Source organism: Phaethon aethereus (assembly GCF_964289735.1).
Source record: "Phaethon aethereus genome assembly, chromosome: 15".
NCBI classification, from domain to species: Eukaryota; Metazoa; Chordata; class Aves; order Phaethontiformes; family Phaethontidae; genus Phaethon; species Phaethon aethereus.
Genome location: NC_138591.1, coordinates 17,032,050 through 17,053,678, shown reverse-complemented (window position 1 = coordinate 17,053,678; position 21,629 = coordinate 17,032,050). Strand labels below are relative to the sequence as shown.

Below are 21,629 nucleotides of genomic sequence, written 5' to 3'. Positions count from 1 at the left end.
CACTGAATATGACCTCTCCATAAAATGGGCCAAAAACCATATTACTCCTGTGCCAAGACTACAAATCCCAGTTTAAATGGAGCCTGTCATCAAGAGTTATTTTTAATTACATCAGGTGACAGAGACCTATTTCTTCCCTGGGCAGTGGTTAATCATCCTTACCATTGAAAATGGGAGTTTGGCTACTGTAGCAATAGACCATTTTAAAATGAAGAAAGTGCACTTAGACCTCTACAACCTTGTGGTTGGTATTTGTTGGTGTGTTACTGCCCAATTTTATTATATGAATGTCTGAACACCCAAGCTTTCTGCTGAAGTCCGTAGGAGCCACAGGTATGTGGACCTTGATCCAAGCTCTCAGTACCAGGATGAATTTTTTCTTAGAGATCAGACGAAGGATCTCAGGTTTGTGCTAAGGACAAAGGATGTTCCCTACTTTTTACTTATATATATATCAAAGCATTTCTTCCTGCTCAGATTGCAGAGCTGCGGATATGTAAGCATTCAGGCTGATGTACGCAACTAGCGTCTCTGAGCTTGGTGAGGCTAGAGTATGGGTTTGGTAGAACTGAGGCTTTCAAGTGGGAACTGAACTTCACGTTCCCTTCAGTCCCATTAAAATCCCAATCCACACAACCCACCTCTTTTTTTTTTTCTTCTGTTCTAAAATGTCATGCTATTTATTAAATGGATTTTATTTTGGATCAAGTGGCTGTCAGTTGCCCACTTGATTTTCTTATGCTGTTTTTTCACCACAATCAACATCCTGCTGAATCCAGTAACTGCTGTGGAGCCAGTGCCTGTGTTTTCAAAGCAGTGGTTGTTATTATCAAACTGAACACGCTAAACAACACCTACATCTAATTCTAAAGCATATCAATAAACGATGCCCTTTGTGCTCATTATCTTCACCACAGTACCTTCTTATTTTACAGTTGGATACATGTACTTGAATATTTATGCAAACTAACGTATCTGTAATGAAATCCCTGGTAAGTTATTAAATCATGCTGGTTTTCCTTCAAGCGTTGCAAATGACCAAAAATTAAATCATTTAAATACAGTATTATCGGTCCAGGTATCTGCTTTGGCTTTTTTCTGGAAGCAGTAGGTGTGTTTTGGAACAAATAACGCATCTTCTGAGAGCAGTGGTTTTCAGTTGTAACCGGGGTGTACTTTTTGTGGCTGGACTGCTTTAAATGAAATTAATTTAATTGACTGAAACCCACCTTTATGAACTGGAAATGTTGAAATATAAGGCAAGCAGAGGTTAAAATCTCAGTATATTCTCTCTCAGGTAGTTTGATACTTTGCCAGTATTCTCCATGCAGTAGAGTAAATGACAGCAGTGGGGAAATGGGCCAAACACAGTTTATACAGTTGTTCTGTTGATTACCTTTTTGTAGTAAAAATACAGGAGGTTGTTAAAATACCAGCCTTTAGCCCCAGTAAGCTGCCAGCGTTGGCCTAAATTTGGGCACGTGGATTGCTGTAGCACTTTATTGTGAAAAGTCAAATAATCTTCACGTTAAACCCATGCAAATCTCATAAGCCAGCTCCATTAGAATGTGTTCTGTACTCCATGTACTAGTACGTGGGAATTCGTAGTAGTATGCTTTATTATCTTCATTGCTTTATGCCGATACTAAGAAAAATCCCTGTTTTCTCCGTAAAGAATGTTCCTTGTCTCCCCGGAATCGATGCATTGTAATTTCTGTTATGCGGTATTACCCAGATGTGGTTGTGACTTCTCCAAGGGCAACAAGTAGTTTCTTTCCATATGTTGTTAACTGAAACTTTCTGAATTCTCACCATTTTATGAATACCAAGAATATTTTGTTGAAATATTTTGTACACTGGGCGTGTACAATGAAGGATGTAGGATCGTGGAACCCTGTGGTGCTTTAGCTAGGACAGGTCACACGCAGCATTAGACTAGTCTGCCGTTTAATCCTGCTAAGAAGCCTGTACTCAGCTTGTCTTTATCTTCCGTATTTAAATAAATTTTCAGCGATATACTCTGCTTCTCTGTCCTTGGGATTTTGGCCCAGCACGATTCTGCTCAGCTGATGATAACTTGGACTGTATGCTGGATGGAGCCGGGGCTTGGTGATAGCAACCGTTGACCTGCGTTAGAGCAATAAATTTTTTTTTTTGTAATTTAAAAAGGTGCTCAATATCTTTCCAAGTGGTGAGCAGGAGGCTTGAAGCACAGATTTTACTGTGAATTTGCATTTGCAGCTGCCACTTTTCTGATCCTCCGGCGTGCGCTCACTGTAGCAGCACAGTGACGCTTCGTGTTGGGGTATGTGCATCAGAATTCCAGCTAGGCTATTCAAAGAAATTCCAAACTCTTGCTATAGATCCCTAACAAGGTATGTTTCAAAGCCATGACTTGGTAAGAAAAATTATGCACTGTCCTTATATGCTGATAGTTCATCTTATGAATATTCTCTTAATTTGTGTTGAGAAGTAATCCAGGGTTTTTAAAGGCGTAAGTGAAAGCTACGCATTCGGTTGCTACTGGCTTGGCTTGTCGAGCACTCTGTGAAAGACGAGAGGCAGAGCTGGGGCACAAGACATGCTTTTCTGAGGCTTGCTGGAGGTATTCTGTGGCATCCACGTGTGGGCTGAACAGCAGAAAACTGCGCCTTCATCACTGACAGGCAGGAGTTACGATGTCTGAGTTAGTGGGGGAGAAGAGTAGAAGAAATAGGGTGAGAAAGAGGGGGTTGAGAATAGCAGAGAACCTGAGGGGAAAAAAAGAAAAGGGCTGGGTGAGGCGTGGGAAAAAACCTGTGTTTAAACCATTTCCTTTCATAAAGCAGCAGCTCGGGGCCCTCCAGTCGCTGGTGCTCTCTCCACAGTAGGTATCACTTCTATCACAGGGCACTTATTCACCGTGTGATCTTCGTGCAAGTCCCACTTCCCAACAGAAAGATACTGTGGGGATTTATACGCCGAAAAGAGCTTCCTTTTTGCAAGTTGAAATGGGTCAGAAATGGCTGGAGTGCCCAGGAGAGCCCTACAGGGAGCTGGAAAGGTTCACGTCATTTGGGAGAGCGTTAAGCCCATCGGCATGGGTAGTTAGGAAAGGGCACATCTACGTACAACAAAAGGAAGATGGCAGATTCATGCCTGTTTATTCTTGTCGTCTTACCACTGCTTTGTCCCAAGGGAAATATATTTTACATGTTATATCTGAGAGTCTGTTAACACAGAAGGCTTTAAAAAGAAAAAAAAAAAAAAAAAAGGTTTCCAGGGAAGTGAGATGTAAAATTAAAGCCCCGTGCTGTTACATCCGTGCGCCCAGCCAGAGCAGAATCGCATTGCTGTGCCTCTCTGCTGTAAGTCCTGTCCCCATAGTGGTGTTAGCTGGGTTTGCCACTTCGGGCTGTCAGCGGAGAGCGCTGGCTCCATTAGTCCCAGCTCAGCTGGCAGCTCATGCTCAGGAGATCCCAGTGAGAAGCAGAAGGTGCTAATGGGGACGAGATAGAAGTGATTTGGCAAAAGTAAGGGCTCTCTGCGGCATCCTCAGCTCTGGCCAGTGCTGCTGTGTAACAGGAGGAGCACAAATGACTAAACCTGAAAGGGAGGAATTGCTGCTCAAAAAAAAAAAAAAAAAGGGAAAAAAAACCCCTCACAAAATAAGAACGAGGGCATTTTAGCAGTAGCAGTGACAGCCATCGCAGATGAGGTAGTCTTGCTCTTTAACACACAGAGCACGAACCTGAATCCTTTATTTAGGCTCAACATGGCTCTTCTCAAAGAGTTTGCCTGGGTAAGGGCTGAACAAAACCTCGCCTTCCTGAATACCAGGTAAACAGAAACAGTATTCAGGTCACGCAGCAGTGAGTGATTCCTTCACTTGCCAAAGAAGAAAGTGCAACACAAATAGAAATTGTAGCCAACGTTGTTGGAGGCTTGCAACCTTACCAGTGTATCAGATATATCCCTTGCTGCTATGTTTTGTCATTAACTTAATATTGCAATGAAAAATATTATGGAAAAATGTCTAATATTTGTATATTGTCCGATAATTAAATATGGCAAAGATGTGTCAGCTCATTACTAATCATAATTAAAGTAGTTATTTCCATTTTCAGCTCAGACATGTGTGTAATTAAATGTACCTGGGAAAGAATTGCCTATTTTTTCTAAATAATTAATAGCTGATGTTGCTGTGCTGACCTCACACGGGGTCCTGTTGGGTTTGTCATAGCATAGCTGATTCCATAAGCTCCTGCAGGTGGGCCACCACACAGCATCAGCTCTGAGCCGTGGGACCAGCTGGTGTAGAGGGGCTGGTCTCTCCAGGAGTGGGAAGAGTTCATCAGATGATAGGAGCTGAGGGTCTGGCTCGTTGATTGAATGTCTGAAGAGGGAAGTAAATGGCTACAAGTGGGTGGTCGCTGGAAAGCAGAGCTTGGTCTTAGTGAGCCAAGGAGCTGACACAAGCAGGCTGGTGTGAACAAGGAAAGGGGGAAAAAGCTCGTGGGATAAAAGGAGACTTCAGTGGAGCAGGGTCTGCTCCAAACTTTCCCCACAGTTGTGCGCCAGCTTTCCACCCACTGCTTTGCTTCCGAATAGGCTCAGAGGAGACTCAGTGTGGTTGAGCGTGCCTTTGAACCTCAAGGTAGGACTCGTACAGCTGACGTGGAGAGCAGTCTGCCTGTTGCTTTGCAGGCACTTTTAAGTATCTGAAGATCTTTGTCATCCTTTCAAACATCTGAAGGACAATTTTATCTAAGTCCTTTAGGTTCATTCCAATTTGGTGACTGGGAAATGAGCAGTAAGGGACTAAGTAGGCTTTAGTTTGGATAGGAAGAAGAAAACAAAGGCAGATTATGAAAATATTGGAAGAAATTCCTGCATCTTGGGAAGCTTTCCTGTCTCTCCAGCCATCTTGGGTTGACCGTAACCACTTTCATTTATCTGGGGATGTCTCATTGTGCTTTTCTAACCTATGATTAAAGGAAAGGCAAGGAGTCTAAGGAGACAGTTTTTGATATTGCATATGTCAGGGTAAAAGACTGGGAGATGTATTAATAAGCCCACACTTTCCAAATGCTTTTAAAAGATTTTTATCATTAAAACAGTTGCTGAAATAGCACCTTCTGACTGTACGTATGCATCATACCCAGAGAGTGTATTTAGAACAGCACCTTTACAGTACAATCTGAGGATTGTCCCAAGACAATTGTTTCTTTTGCATGCTTCTTTTGGCGCTTACGTGTAGAAGGATGCCTTCCTTAGGTTGTGGACGTCGGCTATTTCCCTGCGCTCGTCAGTAGAGCCAATGGTCTGTCTGCGACTGCATTTTTCATTCATCTTGGACTTGAACAAAGGTAGAGGCTGCTAGCACCTCTTGGGTCCACCTGTTGTTCCAAGTTGTGGGTTGGTTTGAGTGATGTTTATCAACTGCTTTTGTTTTCACCAGATAACGATGATTCCGACGTAGAGATTCGAGAGGATGAAGGATCCGATAGTGAAGTGGAAGACAGGCAGATCGTGAAGCAGCGCACCGCCACAGAAACACTACTGCAAGGTATCTTAGTTGCCTTTATTCAGAAGGATATGCTGGAATTATCTGAGTAACCTTAGAAGTAAGAAGACCCTGTTATGCTCAAGGACATTGGCACTGCTCAGTTCTTGTGAGCTGTAAGAGGACAGTGTCTTACGGAGAAAATATAGTGCTTTCAGGGGAGCAAATTAAGCAGTATTTACTGAAAAAAGTACCATGTGAGGAAAATCTTTCCTTGGTATTGCCTTGCAGATTCTGAAGCAGCTTTATCCAAAGCCTTAGAAAATAATATTATTTCTCATTGCAAAGCATTTATTTCCCTTTAGCTGTTGACACTTGTAGTAGAGTCTTCTTCAAAAGGAGACCTTTAGCAAGTCCATAAAGCCACCTGCACTGACACAGTCATGTGTGCAAAGCACCTGAGTTACTTCTTTCAGGGAAGGACATCTGTCTTCTGCCACTGTTTCACGTGGAGCGGAACTGCAGCCTCTGGCCGCTGATTCCACTAGAGCTCTGGTCAGAAGCAACTCGGAGAAATTACTGTGCGAGGGTCTGTGTTTTGCTTAGGTGGAAAAAGAAATGTTCTGCTTAGTATACAGTCAAAAGGAAACCAGAAAATCAGGTTGGTTCTTGTTCTTGTTAGCGGTGAGTGATTCTGACTGTCAGCAAAAGCCTCTCTGGGATCTGGGTAAAGTGCCCGTACGGGTAATTTCATGTGCCACTACCTCTCCTGGAATCTGTTACTTAGATAAACCGCGAATATGTGTTCTTTCTGAGTTTAATTCTGCTCTCCCCTCTCTGACTGAGACCAGAACAAGAAGATTAAGTTCCTAAGTCACTACCATTCAAGCATTTTTATCCTCAGTTCCTTTGTTTTTCATAAAACTTGAAAATTCTTGAAAAGTGCTAGAAATGCTAATATTCTCTAAGGATTTTCACATTGTAGTTTCTCAAGGAAAGGTTTGTGCATGGTTTTTAGAGCTTTGGAGGTGACTCTGTAACTGTCTGTGATGCCTCCTCTCAGAGGACATCATAACCTAGTGATACGGATACTGGCTGCAGCCAGAGTCAGCTCTTGATATCAGTTTTAGGAGCGAAAAGCTTTATTATAAAAGTTGTACATTTTGTTGCAAGTAGAATTTTTTCTCTAGGAACGGCTTTGTTATGATTAATTACTCTTAACTGCAGACTCAGCATTAGCTTGTCACACTTAAAGCAAGCAGTTCAAATCCCTGAGATGTTTTCTCTGCCATGCTGTTTAGATTGCTTTCTATGCTTTTGTAGGTCTCTTCGTAGTGTTTAGTAAACTACTTGTGGCAGATAATTATCCTCTGACTTTTGCGTACTCTGAGTGTGCTGTTTGCTGACTACCCGGTCACCATCCCAATTGTTATTCTCCATATCTCTGTGTAAGTTGGAAGCCTCCCATACAAACTCTCTGCCCTCTTTTTGCTTCTCACCTGCTGTGAAATACTGAAGCAGCTCCAGGTATGTTAAATGGCTCCTGAGATGCCTTCCCTACAGGTTCTCCAGGAGGAGTAAGGTTGTATTCCCCCATTCTAACTCACAGCACTTCAGTCCTACAGTGCTCCAGTACAATCTCTGCTGGCAGAGATGGATACAAACGTTGTTGGACTCATAGGGGAAGGACTGTTGGCTTACTTCTCTGCTTTGCTAAGGTTACTCAGCACCATCTCGGGCAAGTCGCCCTGTCACGCTAGCTGTAGCTACACTGGGAGTTTAACAGCAGGCTCTCTGTCTGTACTGCTGCTTTGGTTCAAATTGTGTACGCTTACTGCTTAGGAGAACTCAGCCTTGGGATATCTCTGCTGCTGGTGTTAAGAGTGATCTCGCTCAGTCCTGCCTGTTCTTACCTAACCAGACCATAGGAACAAAAGCTTGGACTGTATCAAGACATACAGTTAGGCCAAAGCTTTCCTTCGGGAGCTCCAGCCTGATCCAGAGTGCACGCTTAAGTGACAAGCGGTTCTAGCCTTGAGAACAGGCTCAGATCTGCACCTCTCCATCTGTGTAAACAGGCCTATCTGGTCCAGGTCCCTCACCGATCATGAGGGTAGAGGAATCGATGTTTGGCCGTGTTGACGGTCACCAGCTGAAGTCCTGGAGACATGTCAAGACCTGAGATTAATGTCAGGTGCGTCAGCTTCTTTAAAAAAATCAGGCCTGAACATTCACTGGCTATTTGTCATTAAGCACACCAGGAACCTGTACACGTTCTTCAGCACAGGTAGTTTGCATTTAAAATATAGTTAATTATTAAGGCAGCATAACAAGAACATTATTTCTATTAATTACTGCTTTTTTCCTTGACTCAATTCAAGACATTTCAATTCCTTTCTTTTGAACCTTTGTCTCTTCTTACATGGTGGTGCTTCTGAGTTGTGTTTGCTCTCAAACTAAGGAGAAATGGTCCATTGTGGTCAGTTCCCGTAGTTGCTGTGATTCAGTTTTACATCTTTAATTTTCAGGTTATTAGTATTGTAAGATAAGACTTCCTCCCTCTGTCTGTAGTAAGTGGGCAGGTATTCTGGTGTGTTTTGCCATTATAGAGGCAAGATCCTCAGGGAGAGATTATCTCCCTTATTAGGCCACCTGGTATAATTGAGGAAAATCAACACACTTTCACCCTCAAGAGTCCTTTCATCAGGTTTGTCTAAATGCAGCTTTGACAATATTGCTCCTGGTTTTATTCTTTTAGCCAATTAAAAAACTTGAAGGTATAGGATTTAGTCTCCCATGGAGTAGAAAAGAGTGTTAGCTGAGAGAGACCTGACAGGCTGTTAGCTCCTGTGGTACAGAGAGAAAATCGAACCCTTATTCCCCATGCACAAAGAGGAATAGGCAGTAGCGGGTTAAGGTGGAGGGTGGAATGTGCTACGGAGCTTGTATCTCCATTGAGTTCAATGCTTCTGGTTCAACTATACAGCAAACCCAGCTTTGGGAAGGCTTCTGTACAAGGAGGGAGCAGCCATGGGGGTGAGAATAAATGGCTGGGAGGATAGTCGCCAAACTGATAGGTGCTGGCTTACTGGGTTTGTGAAACTACAGCCTGCTTTGTTATCACAATTACAGGCAAGTCTCCTCCTTGATGGGGCTTATTATAATAAATCCATGTCTCACTAATCATTTGCTTTTGTAACTTAGAGAATGCATTGATTTATCGTCCATAACTTTTAATTTTAACGTTGTCAATGTGAATAAAAGTTCACATCCGCTTTTAATCTGTCTGGCAATAGGTAAGTGAGGTTGTTAAGCAAATAAAATAGATGCACGGACTTCCCCTGAGGTCAAACCGTGAGCTAGTGATGGCATTTGGAATAAGACTCTCGTTTTGTCAAAGAGCCAAAGAAAAAGAAATTCTTGCAGTGTTGAAGGTCTTAACAATCTGCAGTGTAGAGAAACCTCTTACCTGAAACAGGTTATAAACCAGGACGGTTGTTCACGTGCAGATGGGGTGGACATCAGAGTAAAGAATGCAAAGCCTTGTCCTAGGCATGTAGAAGCTGCCATGCCGGGTCAGGCACAAGGTCTGTCTAGCTTGGTCTTCTGTCTCCAGCACTGGCTGCAAGAAAATTCCTGGGGAAGAGCGTAGGGACTTCCCTCAGTTCCCTCCTACTCTCAAATTCTTTCAACCCCCATCAGAATTTCCTGAGCCCGATGTGGTTTCCATGAATTTAGTCTAACCCTCAGTAGAATATTTTTTTTTTTCCCCGAAGAACTGCCCTGTCTCCCTTTGAACTAAAGTGGATTTTTTTCATCCATGCTATCAAAAGCGGCAGATTTTGAAGTGATGTAATGATTACGTATGCAGATCCATTTTTCCAGTCTCATTTGAACCAGAATTCTGAAATGCATTTTGGTATCATGAGCAAATTCAGGATCTCTCCTCTTCCCAGTGGTAGCACGGGCTGAGTGGGTAGGCCATGGCAGACTGGCACACGCCGTCCTTGCAACGAGGTAGGCAGTGGAAGTGCTACGGAATGAAACAGAAATGATCCACACTTGCAGAACTGTGGAACTGTGCCTGTCTATAGTAAATCACCCTCTATTCCACAATGCCAGGATCTTTCAACTGCTGTAAACCAATTATCTGAATGCTTTAGCTCTTCTGTTCCCTTTTAATAACGTTGGTGCCAAGGGGCGTTTTTGTCCTGTTCAGACCACAGAGACCATTTCAGTAGCGAGACAGTAACAATTTCAGCCCCATTTGGTCTTTATTGTCAGAAGACAGCTTTATAAAACTCTGAATGTTTTTCAGCAAACAATCAGTCCAAAGTCAATCAGTGAGAGAGCAGCTCTCTTGGAGCCTCTTACCTTTGCAGAGCTGACCCAGAGGATCAATGTGGTAATGATGTGTTGGCAGCCAGGTTAGCGAGTGTCTTGCTACCGAATGGATAAAACCTTTGCCTGTGAAAACCTGCGCTCTTTAACATAGCAAGAAGAAATATCTCTCTGGACGCAGAAGGTGAGAATAAAGGGGTTTTATTAAGAAAGCAAAGTGTACCTCATTGGAAGAAGCAGAACGAAATATGCGATGATCAAACCGGAGGTGAGTTCCGGGGCAGACAGAGCACGTGGTCCCATGTCTCCGTGGACGTGGGCTGGCTTGCCAGTGCCAGCTGTTCCCGTGCTGTAGCCAGGCTTGGGGGAACCCCAGTGCTGTACAGATGCATCTCACAGAGGCAGTGCACACAGAGCAGCACATATCCAAAGCATGCTGATGATGCTTTTGTGGCAGATACTCAGTGTTTGGAGATGATGGTGATGCTTAGCCTCCCTGTCTCAGTTTTCTTTTTCAGCCTGAGCTTGTGATTATTAAGTAGGAGCTGGCCAGCAGACACCAAAGGTACCCTGCGTGCTGGCAGAGAGGCTGCAGAGACTGAATTAGCCCTCATTTTATCAATCCTGTAGAAAGAATTGGAGCTTTGACATAGTAGCCAGAAATCTTCCCAGCAGAGCCTATGTAGTCCTGTTTCCAAATCCTTCCATACAGCATGCAGCTGAAAAGTAGGAAAATCCTGATCTCAGTGGAAATGGTTAGACTCTGTGGAAATTCACTCTTCAGCTCATAACTGTGTTCATACTTCTGCTACTGAATTTCTAGAATGTCTTCCTTCCCTCTAACCTCCCCAGGTGTGTAGAAGCCACAGGTGGCCATTGATATGCAGGGGAGTGGAGGGATTCAATTAGGAATGTGCAATAGCTGCCTGCTCCTTGCTGGATGTCTTGTTCCCATTGATGGTTCCTGTGGCTGTCACCTGCCTAACTTTTTAAAAAGCATGTTAAATAACTAGACTATTTCTTCCCTTCCCTCTGGTTCCTAAAGGAAGTTACACCTCTTGAGTCCAAGACCAAGAAACGTATACAAGTGCATTTATCTTTACAGAAACAAGGTGATAACAAATCTGCAGGTTTTCTCAAAATGTTGTATTCTTCACTCTTACGGAAATGAGTCTTGATAATTGAAACATGCTGAAGCCCACTGCGGTTGTCTAGGCATCGTTCAAATGCTGTATGATCCCATCTCTGATCTCTCAGCTTCAGCCGTAGGGACAGCTGCATCTTACCAGCATGCAGCTTAGTGCAGGATGTGGTCTCCTTCCTTGCTGTTCCCAAGTCATTCCCCTGAATCAGTCTGTTCAGAAACCCTTAAGAAACTGTGATCAGGGTCTCCCCACTGCTGCAGCCAAAGTGTGTGGAGTTTGTGTTATTGAAAAGCTGAAGAAAATGTCTTGTTCCAAGTCATGCCACACTTAGAGTCATAGAATCATTAAGATTGGAAGAGACCTTTAAGATCATCAAGTCCAACTGTCAGCCCAAGACCCTCATGCCCACTAAACCATGACCCGAAGTGCCATGTCTACACGTTTTTTGAACACCCCAGTGATGGTGACTCCACCACCTCCCTGGGCAGCCTGTTCCAATGCTTGACCACTCTCTTCGTAAAGAAATTTTTCCTAATATCCAATCTAAACCTCTCCTGGTGCAACTTGAGGCCATTGCTCTTGTCCTATTGCTAGTTACTTGGGAGAAGAGACCAACACCCACCTCACCACAACCCCCCTTAGGGTAGTTGTCCCCAGTTCCCTCAGCCGCTCCTCGTAAGGCTTGTTCTCCAGACACCTCACCAGCTTCATTGCCCTTCTCTGGACACGTTTCAGCACCTCAACGTCCTTCTTGTAGTGAGGGGCCAAAAACTGAACACAGTATTCGAGGTGCAGCCTCACTGGTGTCAACTACAGGGGCACTTGGTAACTAAGGTGCCACTAAGGTGCCACTAGGGAGGATTTGCTAAGGGTCTGCTGCACAATCAAACTGTCAGTGTCCTCCTGATGTCCCAGCAGTTCCAGCATGGCCAGCCCCGAGTCTCAAAAATACCAGGAATCTGCAGTTCAGGTACTGTGTGGGGCTTGTAGGTACTCTGCATCTCAGGCTTTCAGAGGCCAAAATAGATTCTGATGTCTGCACAGAAGGGAGAGCTATAGACCTGGTGTGGCGTCAGGTGGGCAGAGGTGAGTCTGGTATGAGCAGTTGAACAGATATGCGATTATTGTTTGTAACCCCAGCACGTCTTTGAAAATCCTTGCCTGATTTCTTGGCAGTTAACGTGACGTACAGAGCAACAGCAACAAAAATCTCTTCTACCCTGGCCAGGCTGCTCTCTTCCTCATGGCAGGAAGGCATCTCATTGCACATGTTTGCCTTGATTCACAATCTGTGAAAGTGAAGAGATGAGTGGGTCTGGATTTCACACGTACCGTGGTGGTGGCAGAGGGAGAAAGCTGAAACATAAAGAATGGGTCTGGCGGGAAGGTATTTGTGCATTAGCAGGATTCAAGTTCTCTAGCTGTTTGATAAAGTGTGAAGTCAAGGGGGAACATTTCACAAAAACACCTGCTCTCAGAGCACCTCAGAGGACTCTAGCAAACTGGTATTGCTCTTCACGACCCTTTAAAAATAAATTCCTTCCTTGTGAACTTCACAAAGTGCAGTTTTATCATGACTGGGGCTTTGTACGCATGGTATACAGTGGGTCCTTGTGACTGTGCTCTTGGACTGAATATAGGTTTCTAGTAAAGCAAATCAAGTTCTAACTGTAAACCTTATAAAAGAATTTTGGAGAGTCAGATTAGTCTCTTCCTCGCCTCTTCAGGTCAAGCAGGAGGGAAAAAAACAGTCAACACTAAGTGTTTGAGCCACTGGCTCTGACTGCCAGTGCTCGGAGGAAACTACTCTGAGGAGGGAGAAAGCCAATACAACTGATCTTCTCATTTTCACGTATTTCTATGTGGATCTCTGCAGATTCCTGTCCCCCAGATAAAAGCCTGCAAAGTCTTTAGTTTCCTGAAATAGCAGATGTTGGACAATATTACCACGCTCATGTAGCTGGGGAAGGGGGGGCAACCGACTGTGTTTGGAAACACCGCAAAGGGGCTGCAGTTTGGAATTCACAGCAATGAATTTGTCTTAACTTGAAATCAAGCTTCCTCCTGCCACCTCGGCATCTGCTCCCAAGGGAGCTGTCTTTGGCTGTATGCCTTGTGCCAGCAAAGTTAGGGAAGAGGTGTTTCTGCACACTTTCAGCCTGTGTTGCGAGACTGGACCTCGTGGAGAAGGAGGAGAAGTTGTTAGGTCTGAAATAGTGGGATTGAGACAGGTGACTCGCTTCCGAGGAAATTTCCTTTTCATGGAGGGTGTAAGAAATAAATAGAAGTACGCTCATCCTGGGCAGCAGCTGTAGTGTGCTTAATTAATCATTGTACTTTGGCAATGCCTAGAAAATGCTGCTGAGATCAGAGCCTTGTCCTAAGGGCTACGCTCACACTGAGGAACACAGTGCCCAAAGGGCATGCAGGTTGGAAATAGCAGACCAAAGATTTATCCCAATTTTCCGTGTGTGGAGGGGAGGGATGTGTCTTACCGGAGCTCACGCTGTGAATTTGCATTAAGAGCTGGAGACTGAACGCCGATCTCCACACCGGGAGCAAAATGTTTCAGCTGCAAATCTACCTTCCCCTCATGGTAGGCTGTCCTAACCTCTCCGTTTAAGTGTCGCTTCTTGCTGTCGGGCACAGGGTTAACATATACCCACTGCTGGGTGAGGAAGTGTAAATTATTCTAGTCCTGTGGATCCATTGTAGGCAGCTGCACGGTTAGTACAACGGCAAGCATCGCACGCAGGGGAAAAATGGCAAATGCTCACCGGCTTAAAATCGTGGATGCATGTTCGCTTCTGATCTTTGATATCTCGGTGGCTATAAACCGTGGCAATGCACGGAGATTAGATTTGAATCCAAAGGTGCAGTGAATTACATTCTGTTCATTACTAACGTTTTACCTAATTATCACTTTGTACAGCCTGTCCCGGCTGAATTCGCATTATCTGTAAGTAAACATAACAGGCTCTCACCCGCTTGGAAGCTGCGTGAGCCTCTGCGCCTAGAGTGGTGCAGCAGTAATGCCTCAGCAAGCTGAGCCCAGCTAAATTGAACCCAGGAAATTTGAAGTGACAAACAGCCCCGTACCTGCCAGCTCTCCCTGTCCTGTGCAGACAACTCCTCTTTCCTGCCTCCCCCCAGTACACACAGAAATGTGCCGCAGCCATCTGTCACTCCTCTTGCTGCCACACCTGGAAACTTGGGGATTTACGATCTGAAAGTTAAAATAACGCTCCCACCTTTGTCGTGGAAGCAGAAGAGCTTTCCACCAATGTGGAAAATCTGTTTTCTCTCCTGTTTAGTCTACAGCATAGAGCACAGCCCGAGGTTCCAGGCCCTCTGCATCCTGGGGTGTCTCCTGTGAGTGTCCCAGGGTTGTGCTGCAGGACCTAATCCTGCTGATCCCACAGCTAGTTCAGAGAGGTGCTCCTGGCTTAAATGATGTAGGGATCGAAGTCCGGGCAGTACCTGATTCTCGTCTTTTTCCAAAGGTAAGCAGTGAGATGTCCTTAACTGTTTCCGCTGATGGAAGAGCAGCATCCTGCAGACCTTCTGTTAGCATTCTCTAAGCTCTCCCCTTGGCATTTTTGAACTGTCCTATTCCATCAGCAATCCTTACATGATATCTTGATTCTATTTTATATGCAGAATCTCTCTGTTTTGTCTTACCAGTAAATTTTAGGAGCTCCCCGCTGCTTTCTCCTTTTGAGGTAATAATTCCCTATCTAACACTTTATGCTAAGACTTCTTCATAGCAAAATTGCAGTTAAACTCTTGGAGCCATCTGCCCATCTGTAGGCTGGGCAAAAATGTGGTTCCATTGTCGTCTGATGATGTCAGTTGTAATCATCTCCAAATTTACATAGTTTAATCTAGCGTAAATTAGAGCAGAAGTCTCTAAAGCTTGAAGAGAGATCTTCTACTCAGAAATCTTATAATTCCATCTCCACTGCTTGTGTTATCAGCAACCTTATGGATAGAGGACACCACTCTCTTCTTTAAAGACATAAGATCCTTTAAATTATCTGCCTTGATGCAACAAGGGTTTTTTGGTGACTTCCGGATGAATTAGCCAGCTTTTTGCTACAACTAACTCAAATCAATCTTCAAAGGGGACAAAAGGGACCTGTCGTCTTCTTTTGTACTTTCAGAAGTACAAAAGAGGTTCGACAGGATATATTTTAAAGTTGCTTTGTTTTCACGCTAAAAAAAAATAAAATAGATTTTGACTAGGTTGGAAAAAAATCCATATTTGGCATAGAGAAAGCTAGTGACAACAGGAGATAGATGGTGAAGTGCAATGGTGATGGCAGGACTGTTAAATAGGCATCCGGTCAGTGCTGAGTGACTTCTGGTGGCTGCAGAAAGCAGGGCCGACTCACCCAGTCAGCCCACACGCAGAATTTCCCCAGTCACAACTCTGCTATAGCCATTCCCAACACCTTCTGGGCTCCCTTCCTAGCAAAAGAGACCATGCTAGCATCTTCCCCATTTCATATGGCCTCTACAAAGCCAAAAGTAACACAGCAAGGCACAAGTTTATTCTCCCTTTTCAATGAACTCCCTACAACCCTGAGATCTCCACCTCCCTCTTCAGACTTACACATCCAACTCTCAACAAGAAATTCATGAGGTTTGCCTTGGCATGGCCTAGGATTCCTGTGGGATGTCAGTCCCTACTGGAAAGGATCTGAGCATAGTGAGCTCGCTAAAGGACAGAAGGCTTACCGCATGGAAAAGGGCAACTTTTGTTCTCCGTCTACCAAAGCAGAGGAAGGAATATGCCAATTCACAGAATTGTTTAGATTGGAAGGGACCTCTCGAGATCATCTAGTCCAAGCCCTCTGCTCAAACAGAAGGTTTGAGCAGGTTGTGCAGGACCATGTCCAGTTGAGTTTTGAATATCTCTGTGAATGGATACTCCACAACATCTCTTGGCAACCTCATTCCAGTGTTTGACCACCCTCACAGTAAAAAAAAAAGAAGAAAAAAAAAAAAGCGCAGGTTCTTGTGTTCAGATAGAATTTCCTGTTTCTTAATCTGTCCGTTGCCTCTCATCCTGTCAGAACTGTCATATCAGCATAAGGGAGCTCTGGAAATACCACCCTGACTGGAATTACTGTCAGCCTTACCCTCTTCTGCCTTCTCCTGAACTCTGGGGCTTAACAAGGGGGTGGATCTTACATGCATTGGGATCTCATCCCCTCAGCGCCGTTTGACCAGCCCTCTGAAATGTAAACTCTGGACTTTATCTTTCATTCTCTCTCAGCATTAATGATGAGCCAGGCTTTATGGTGATTCTCTTTGCTCTTGCAGGAAGAGCTGGCGCACGGATCGTGGGAACAATGCAAGGTGGAGACACGGAGGAAGATGTAAGTAACCATCCCATGTGCCTGTAGAGCTTCGCTGGCAGTGCCTTAGGGTGACGGCCCTCTTCTCAGCTAGAGAAACACCTTTTGCTTGCTGAATCTTCATGTACCAGGCCTGCTTTTTCCCTTCCTTTCCTCCAGCTGACTGCTCTCTCATCTGCATAGACACATATTTTCCTATTTTTCTTTTGCTCTTGGAGTCTCTGTGCACTGCCCTGTGCTTTAGCTCCAGTCCTCCAGGTGAAGGGACAGGGTTGAGAGCAGAACTGTGAGCTGTGCCCCTTGGGATCCCTGCCTTGCAGATAAAGCTGTCCCACGGCTACTGGCTTTGCTTCTGGTTACGGTTGACCTGGTGAGTGGACAGTGACTAAACAGGGACACACAGGTTTGTACAGCAGGCACTTCCTTGGACTGCTGCGCTCAGCCTTCGGCATATGTGGGCAATCTTTCTATGCATCTGGGCACTCGTAAGTGGCTACTTCTGTACTAGGAAGCTGAAACCAGCTGCTGTGGTATGGTTTGCATCCGTACGGTAAGCTCTCCCCACCTATCCAAAAAAGGTGCTGGCATCCAAGCTGCCAACCAGGAGCGGTGGGGCTGCCCAGTTCCCCAGATGATGCTGGAGTATTGCTTTTGGAGAGTGCTAGTTGGCATAGGCCAAAACTGTGCTATGAAATAGTACAAACACTTAAAAACTACAACTGTAAATCTGTGTTTGAACCTGTGCTGCCTGTTAATTTCCTGGCGTAGGTGTAGCCTTCCTGTCTCACTGTCCAGCAGACACCCCACCCGGTGCTGCCTGTCTAGATGAGGGCGTGCTAGGAGGTCAGACATCTTCTCTGCACCCAGCAAGAAGCCCTGTGCTGCTGAGGGATTATCCATCTGTCTCGGGACTGCCCTGCCTTTCGCTGCCTTCGTGGCATAGGAATTAAGCCGCTCTGAAACGGAGAATTTGCTTTTGAGCAATCCCTTCACAAAAGGCCGTTACACACACCAGACCCTGGGGAGCAGGCTGGCTTGGGTCGGGAAGCAGAGGTTAATGGACAAGTTGTGAGCTAGGAGTCGTCCAGGGTCCCCAGGAGAAGGTTTAAAACAGGAGGGAAGTGGATGGGGGAATCCATCTCTACAGGACATAAGAATAGTAGGAAACTCCTGATGTTGCCCCCACAGGCAAAAGCCATTTGCCATGGCTGTCTGACACTGCTAGGTTAGCCATGCAAAGCTCTGGGCAGACTATTTCTCCAGCAAGCAGGGCCAGAAGAGAGAAAATACCACTGTTATTAAGTGTTCATTGCAGAGACCTGGAGGCAGTATAGTAATATAGGATATATATAGCATAAGGGAGCTCTTGCTGGAGAGGGACGAGATGCCCATCCTCACCTTTTCTCTGGAAAGGAACTTGCAGACCATGCTCTGCTGTTTGCTTCTGCCAGACTGGATGTGGTTAAGGCTGGCTGTTGCCATCTGGGGAATGATTTATGCCCTTGGCATTCAGACCCGTTTCTGGGTAGGGGCAGGAGTGGCAGTGCTATAGGTGAAGGCGTGACCGTAGTCATGGTGCTGCCGGATTGTCCTTTACCATGTTCTTGCCAGATTTGGATAGTCATCCTCTGCAATTTCTCTTCCCTTTGGCCTTTGCTGTTCACAGCTTTCTCCTGTGCCTCCCTGTTGGCACAGCCCCAGCATATCTAGGTGTGGAAAACCAAGGCCTTCGGCCTCTTACTGCCCACAGCTGCAGCCACTTCAGTCATCTCGTGGCTCTGCCCTCTTAATACGGCATCTCAGCAGGCACCAGGGCTGGGAGGCTTGCTCTAAGCAAGGCCCTTGCAGGCACCTATGGGTCTGAGATCGGGGAAGGAAACTAGTGAGGCTGGTTTGAACCCCTCAAAGAATTAATCAGGTTATAGAGGTGAGAAGAGAGCAGGCTTCAGCCTGCCCAAGTGCCAGCAGCTGCGTGCCTGGCCTCTGTCACTCGCTGGTGGGGCACATGATGCCTGAGCTGTACCTGCCTTTGCTGCCTTGTCACCTGCTCCCATTCTCGTTACGTTCTGTTTTCTTTTATGTTCTTGTACTTTTTTTTTTTTTTTTTTCCCCTTCCTGCTCTGCCTCTCCTGTTCTTTCCACTCTGGTTCTCCAAGGGGAGATCTGCCCCAGCACGGCCAGGCACGGGCAAGGTCATCACCGAGGCACAGGTGGGTTTCTCTCCTGCAGTTCGTTGTTGGTTTTTTTTGGGGGGGTCTTGCAATAGGTATCACTTTAAAGTTAAACACCCTGCAAGGTTTTTAGTACCACAGATTCAGCACAAGTCAGGGAGTTCATTTTTGTCAGCCCGATGGAGAAGGAGGTTTGCAATAAATTGCATGGAGCAGCTCTGGCATTTTGTTATTTTGGAAGGCCAGCAGCACAGCAGCCTGAGCTGGAACAAAACCTCGTGCAGAATCTGCTGCTGCTCCCAGAGCAAGTCCAAATCTGGATCCGAACCAGTCCAGACAAACAGCCCTCCCCAGAGCCCCCGGGTGGGTGGTTGCACTGAGAGCAGGGGAGGAAGCGACTTAAGGTCAGCCAGCAGTGCCACCCTTCACTTTTCAGCTGGCAAAGATGCCTTGCCATCTGAGAACTGAGCTGGTCAGTTCAGCTGGTCAGGAATGCTGTTTGCTTTCCTGCAGGAGGATTCGGGGGATAGTGAGATTGACCTGGATGAAGATGAAGATGAGGAGGAGGATGATATGGAAGATGACAGCATGGAAATCTCCCCGAGCAAATCCAGTCACCGAGCAAGGAAGCCAGAGCCACTAGAGGAAAGTGATAATGACTTCTGACCCGTTAGTAGCAGAACCAGGAGGCATCTGGAAATGCAAACTTTGGAGAGCATGCAGGCCAGGAGATAAAATCCTGCCATTTGAAAAGCGCTTGTCATCATGAATTCAAGAGTCGGTAAATAATGTTCATTAAACTTGAAAATTAAACTTGGATTGCCAGTCTTGTGACTCTCAAAGCATGAGCAGTTTATCCGTAATGAGAATCACAGTAATGCGGGGTGCGGTTATTTCCGTAATTGTGTTAGAACTGGCCCTCATGCACTGCAGTGCCAAAAGCGGCACTCCAGTGAGCATTGTGTGCTTGATTTCCCTGCATTTTATTATGTCCAAACAGATTTTTTTTTTTTTTTTGGCTTAGTAAAACTGGATGAAAAGCTGCTCTGGGAACATGCTTAAATTGATTTTTAAATCTGGCTTAAATCTGTTTATCCTAACCAGATTCTTTACTTATCAAGGGCTTGCATCCACAAAGAGCAGCACCAGTTGGCACTAAAAGAGCAGGAAACCAGTGAAGGGATCCTCAAGTACCACCTTCAGTGCAGCATAGCTTAGTATTTCAGCTGTGTCAGTGGGAATTGTTCTCAAACTTCAGTGGGCTGTGCTTGAGTGTTCTGAGAGCAGCCGTGTGAGACAGCACTGTAACTAATTCCGTATGAAATTAGCCCTTGCATTATACTGGTACTTCTGGGGTGGGCTGAGATTAAGGCACTCAAATGGGCCAAAAGTTGGGCTTTTGTTCAGCAAGATACACTGATGCCGCCAGTGAAAGTGTATTCAGGTGAATGCAGAAGCTGGGGTTTATCTGGTGTGTTGCCTCTTTGCTTTTAGCTCTGCTTTAGTGTCACAGTTTGTCTTCACGGGAGCAGAACTCAGTGCTTGATTAGAAGAGTTCATTTTGGGGTGTGTTCATCAGGGCAGATGAGAGCCCAGGCTGTTTTCCAGCCCTTCCCTTTTTTTACATCAGCAAAGCACTTTGCTTTCCCCCCTATCTGAAGTCTAGAGCCGGGTCCAATCCCTCTGTTATTGTGCTGAAGGAAGGGATACACGCGAGTTGCTTGAAAAAACAAGAGCTTTTTCATCTCTCCGTGTCTCTGGCCCCGAGGATGGAACCCAAGGCAGTTCCCCATCGGCAGAGTTCAGAGCTTGAAATGCCATGTCAAGGTGGGACAAAATTTTGCAGGTAAATACAGCGCAGTTTTTGTGTGGTAACGGGACATATGTGGGTGCAGTGATGTGCTGAAATGCACACAATCGAACAGGCTTGAGCTGAACTGGCTGAGGGTTAGGACTCTTCTTTGCACACTATAAAGTTAATTGGCAGCTTGCACCTCACTTCAAAGGAAGCAGACACAGAAAACAGCGTTCGTCGTGCTAGACGGCAGCTGCAAAACCATTCAGGTGGTCCTGCAACAGAGAGAAAGTGCACGTGCTCGCCACATCCTTCTCCCAGGGGATGAGAACGTCCTGATTTTAGGACCTGTTCTGAAAACATTTTTCCATGTTACGCAGGGAATCTGTTCTGGTCCTACCTGTGTGCTGAGATATATCTGACCCATGAGAGAGATTTCCCATGAGATTGGGCCCATTCTCCAAGTCTGGGCTGCAGTTTCGGAGTTCCAGTTTTCTGTGTTATTTCCTGTATTGTAGGCTGAAATGGAAAACTGACTTAATACCTTGCGTGCCCAGAACCAGAGCCGCTTCAGGCAGCACTGCTGCCTAGCCTTTCAGCGCGAGCGGCCAGGTTTTAGGGTAGCCGTGCTTTGCGTTGCAACCTTCTTCTATCGGGCACCACCAGCAGCGCTGTGCTGGTGGAAACGCACCCACCGAGCACTGGAGGCTTTCAGCTCGGCAGTGTGTTTGTATAGCCAGGTATGCGTGTCTGCGTACAGATCGATTAAATGTATTTCAAATTGTTGTTAACCCTTGGTTCCCTGGAGCTCCAGGGCACAGGAGCTGGCTCGGTGTTGTTGATCGCTCTCTCCGTTGGTGTTTCAGGTAACGTTTCAGCTCAGGGTTAGGCACAGGCTTTGGACAGACATGGACCCGAGCCTCAATCTGCCCTGAAAGAACAGTGAAAGAGGTAGGATTTAAATCACTCAGCGTCACTGTATCCTGTTGCAGAGGACGTAAGTCGTACACACAGAGTTTGGGACAACTCCAGCGACACCGCGCAGCAGCGTGGGTGCCCTCCTGGGGCCCACGGGACTTACTCCAGCGCCAGCCCCTGACCCCTCATGGAAAAGCCATGAGACTTCTTGTCCCGCCGGTGCAGGGTGTGGGGTCTGTATCCGGGGCAGCGGAGCATGGCACACCCCGAATGCTGCATCTAATGATCCACAGCCAAGAGAGGAAGGCAGTACAAGGCATCTTCTCAGCTACGAACCAATTTATTTCCAAGTAGGTACCTATCGCACAGCTCAGCCCCGCGTTTCTCCAGGATCAGCCCACAGAGGTCCCT

General features: G+C 45.8%; 1 protein-coding gene across 1 annotated transcript in view; it reads left to right on the top strand.

Annotated features, from left to right (window-relative positions):
* CLUAP1 (clusterin associated protein 1) overlaps positions 1-20,142 on the top strand; it is a gene marked incomplete at its 5' end in the record, with an annotated part of 72,379 nt that extends 52,237 nt beyond the window's left edge. The window contains 3 exons of the mRNA XM_082006666.1: positions 5,441-5,548; positions 16,300-16,355; positions 19,019-20,142. Of these exons, the coding sequence (XP_081862792.1) occupies positions 5,441-5,548; positions 16,300-16,355; positions 19,019-19,171 (317 nt within the window). The 3' untranslated portion in view covers positions 19,172-20,142. The remainder of the gene's footprint in view (positions 1-5,440; positions 5,549-16,299; positions 16,356-19,018) is intronic.
* Between the last annotated feature and the right edge of the window lie 1,487 nt (positions 20,143-21,629).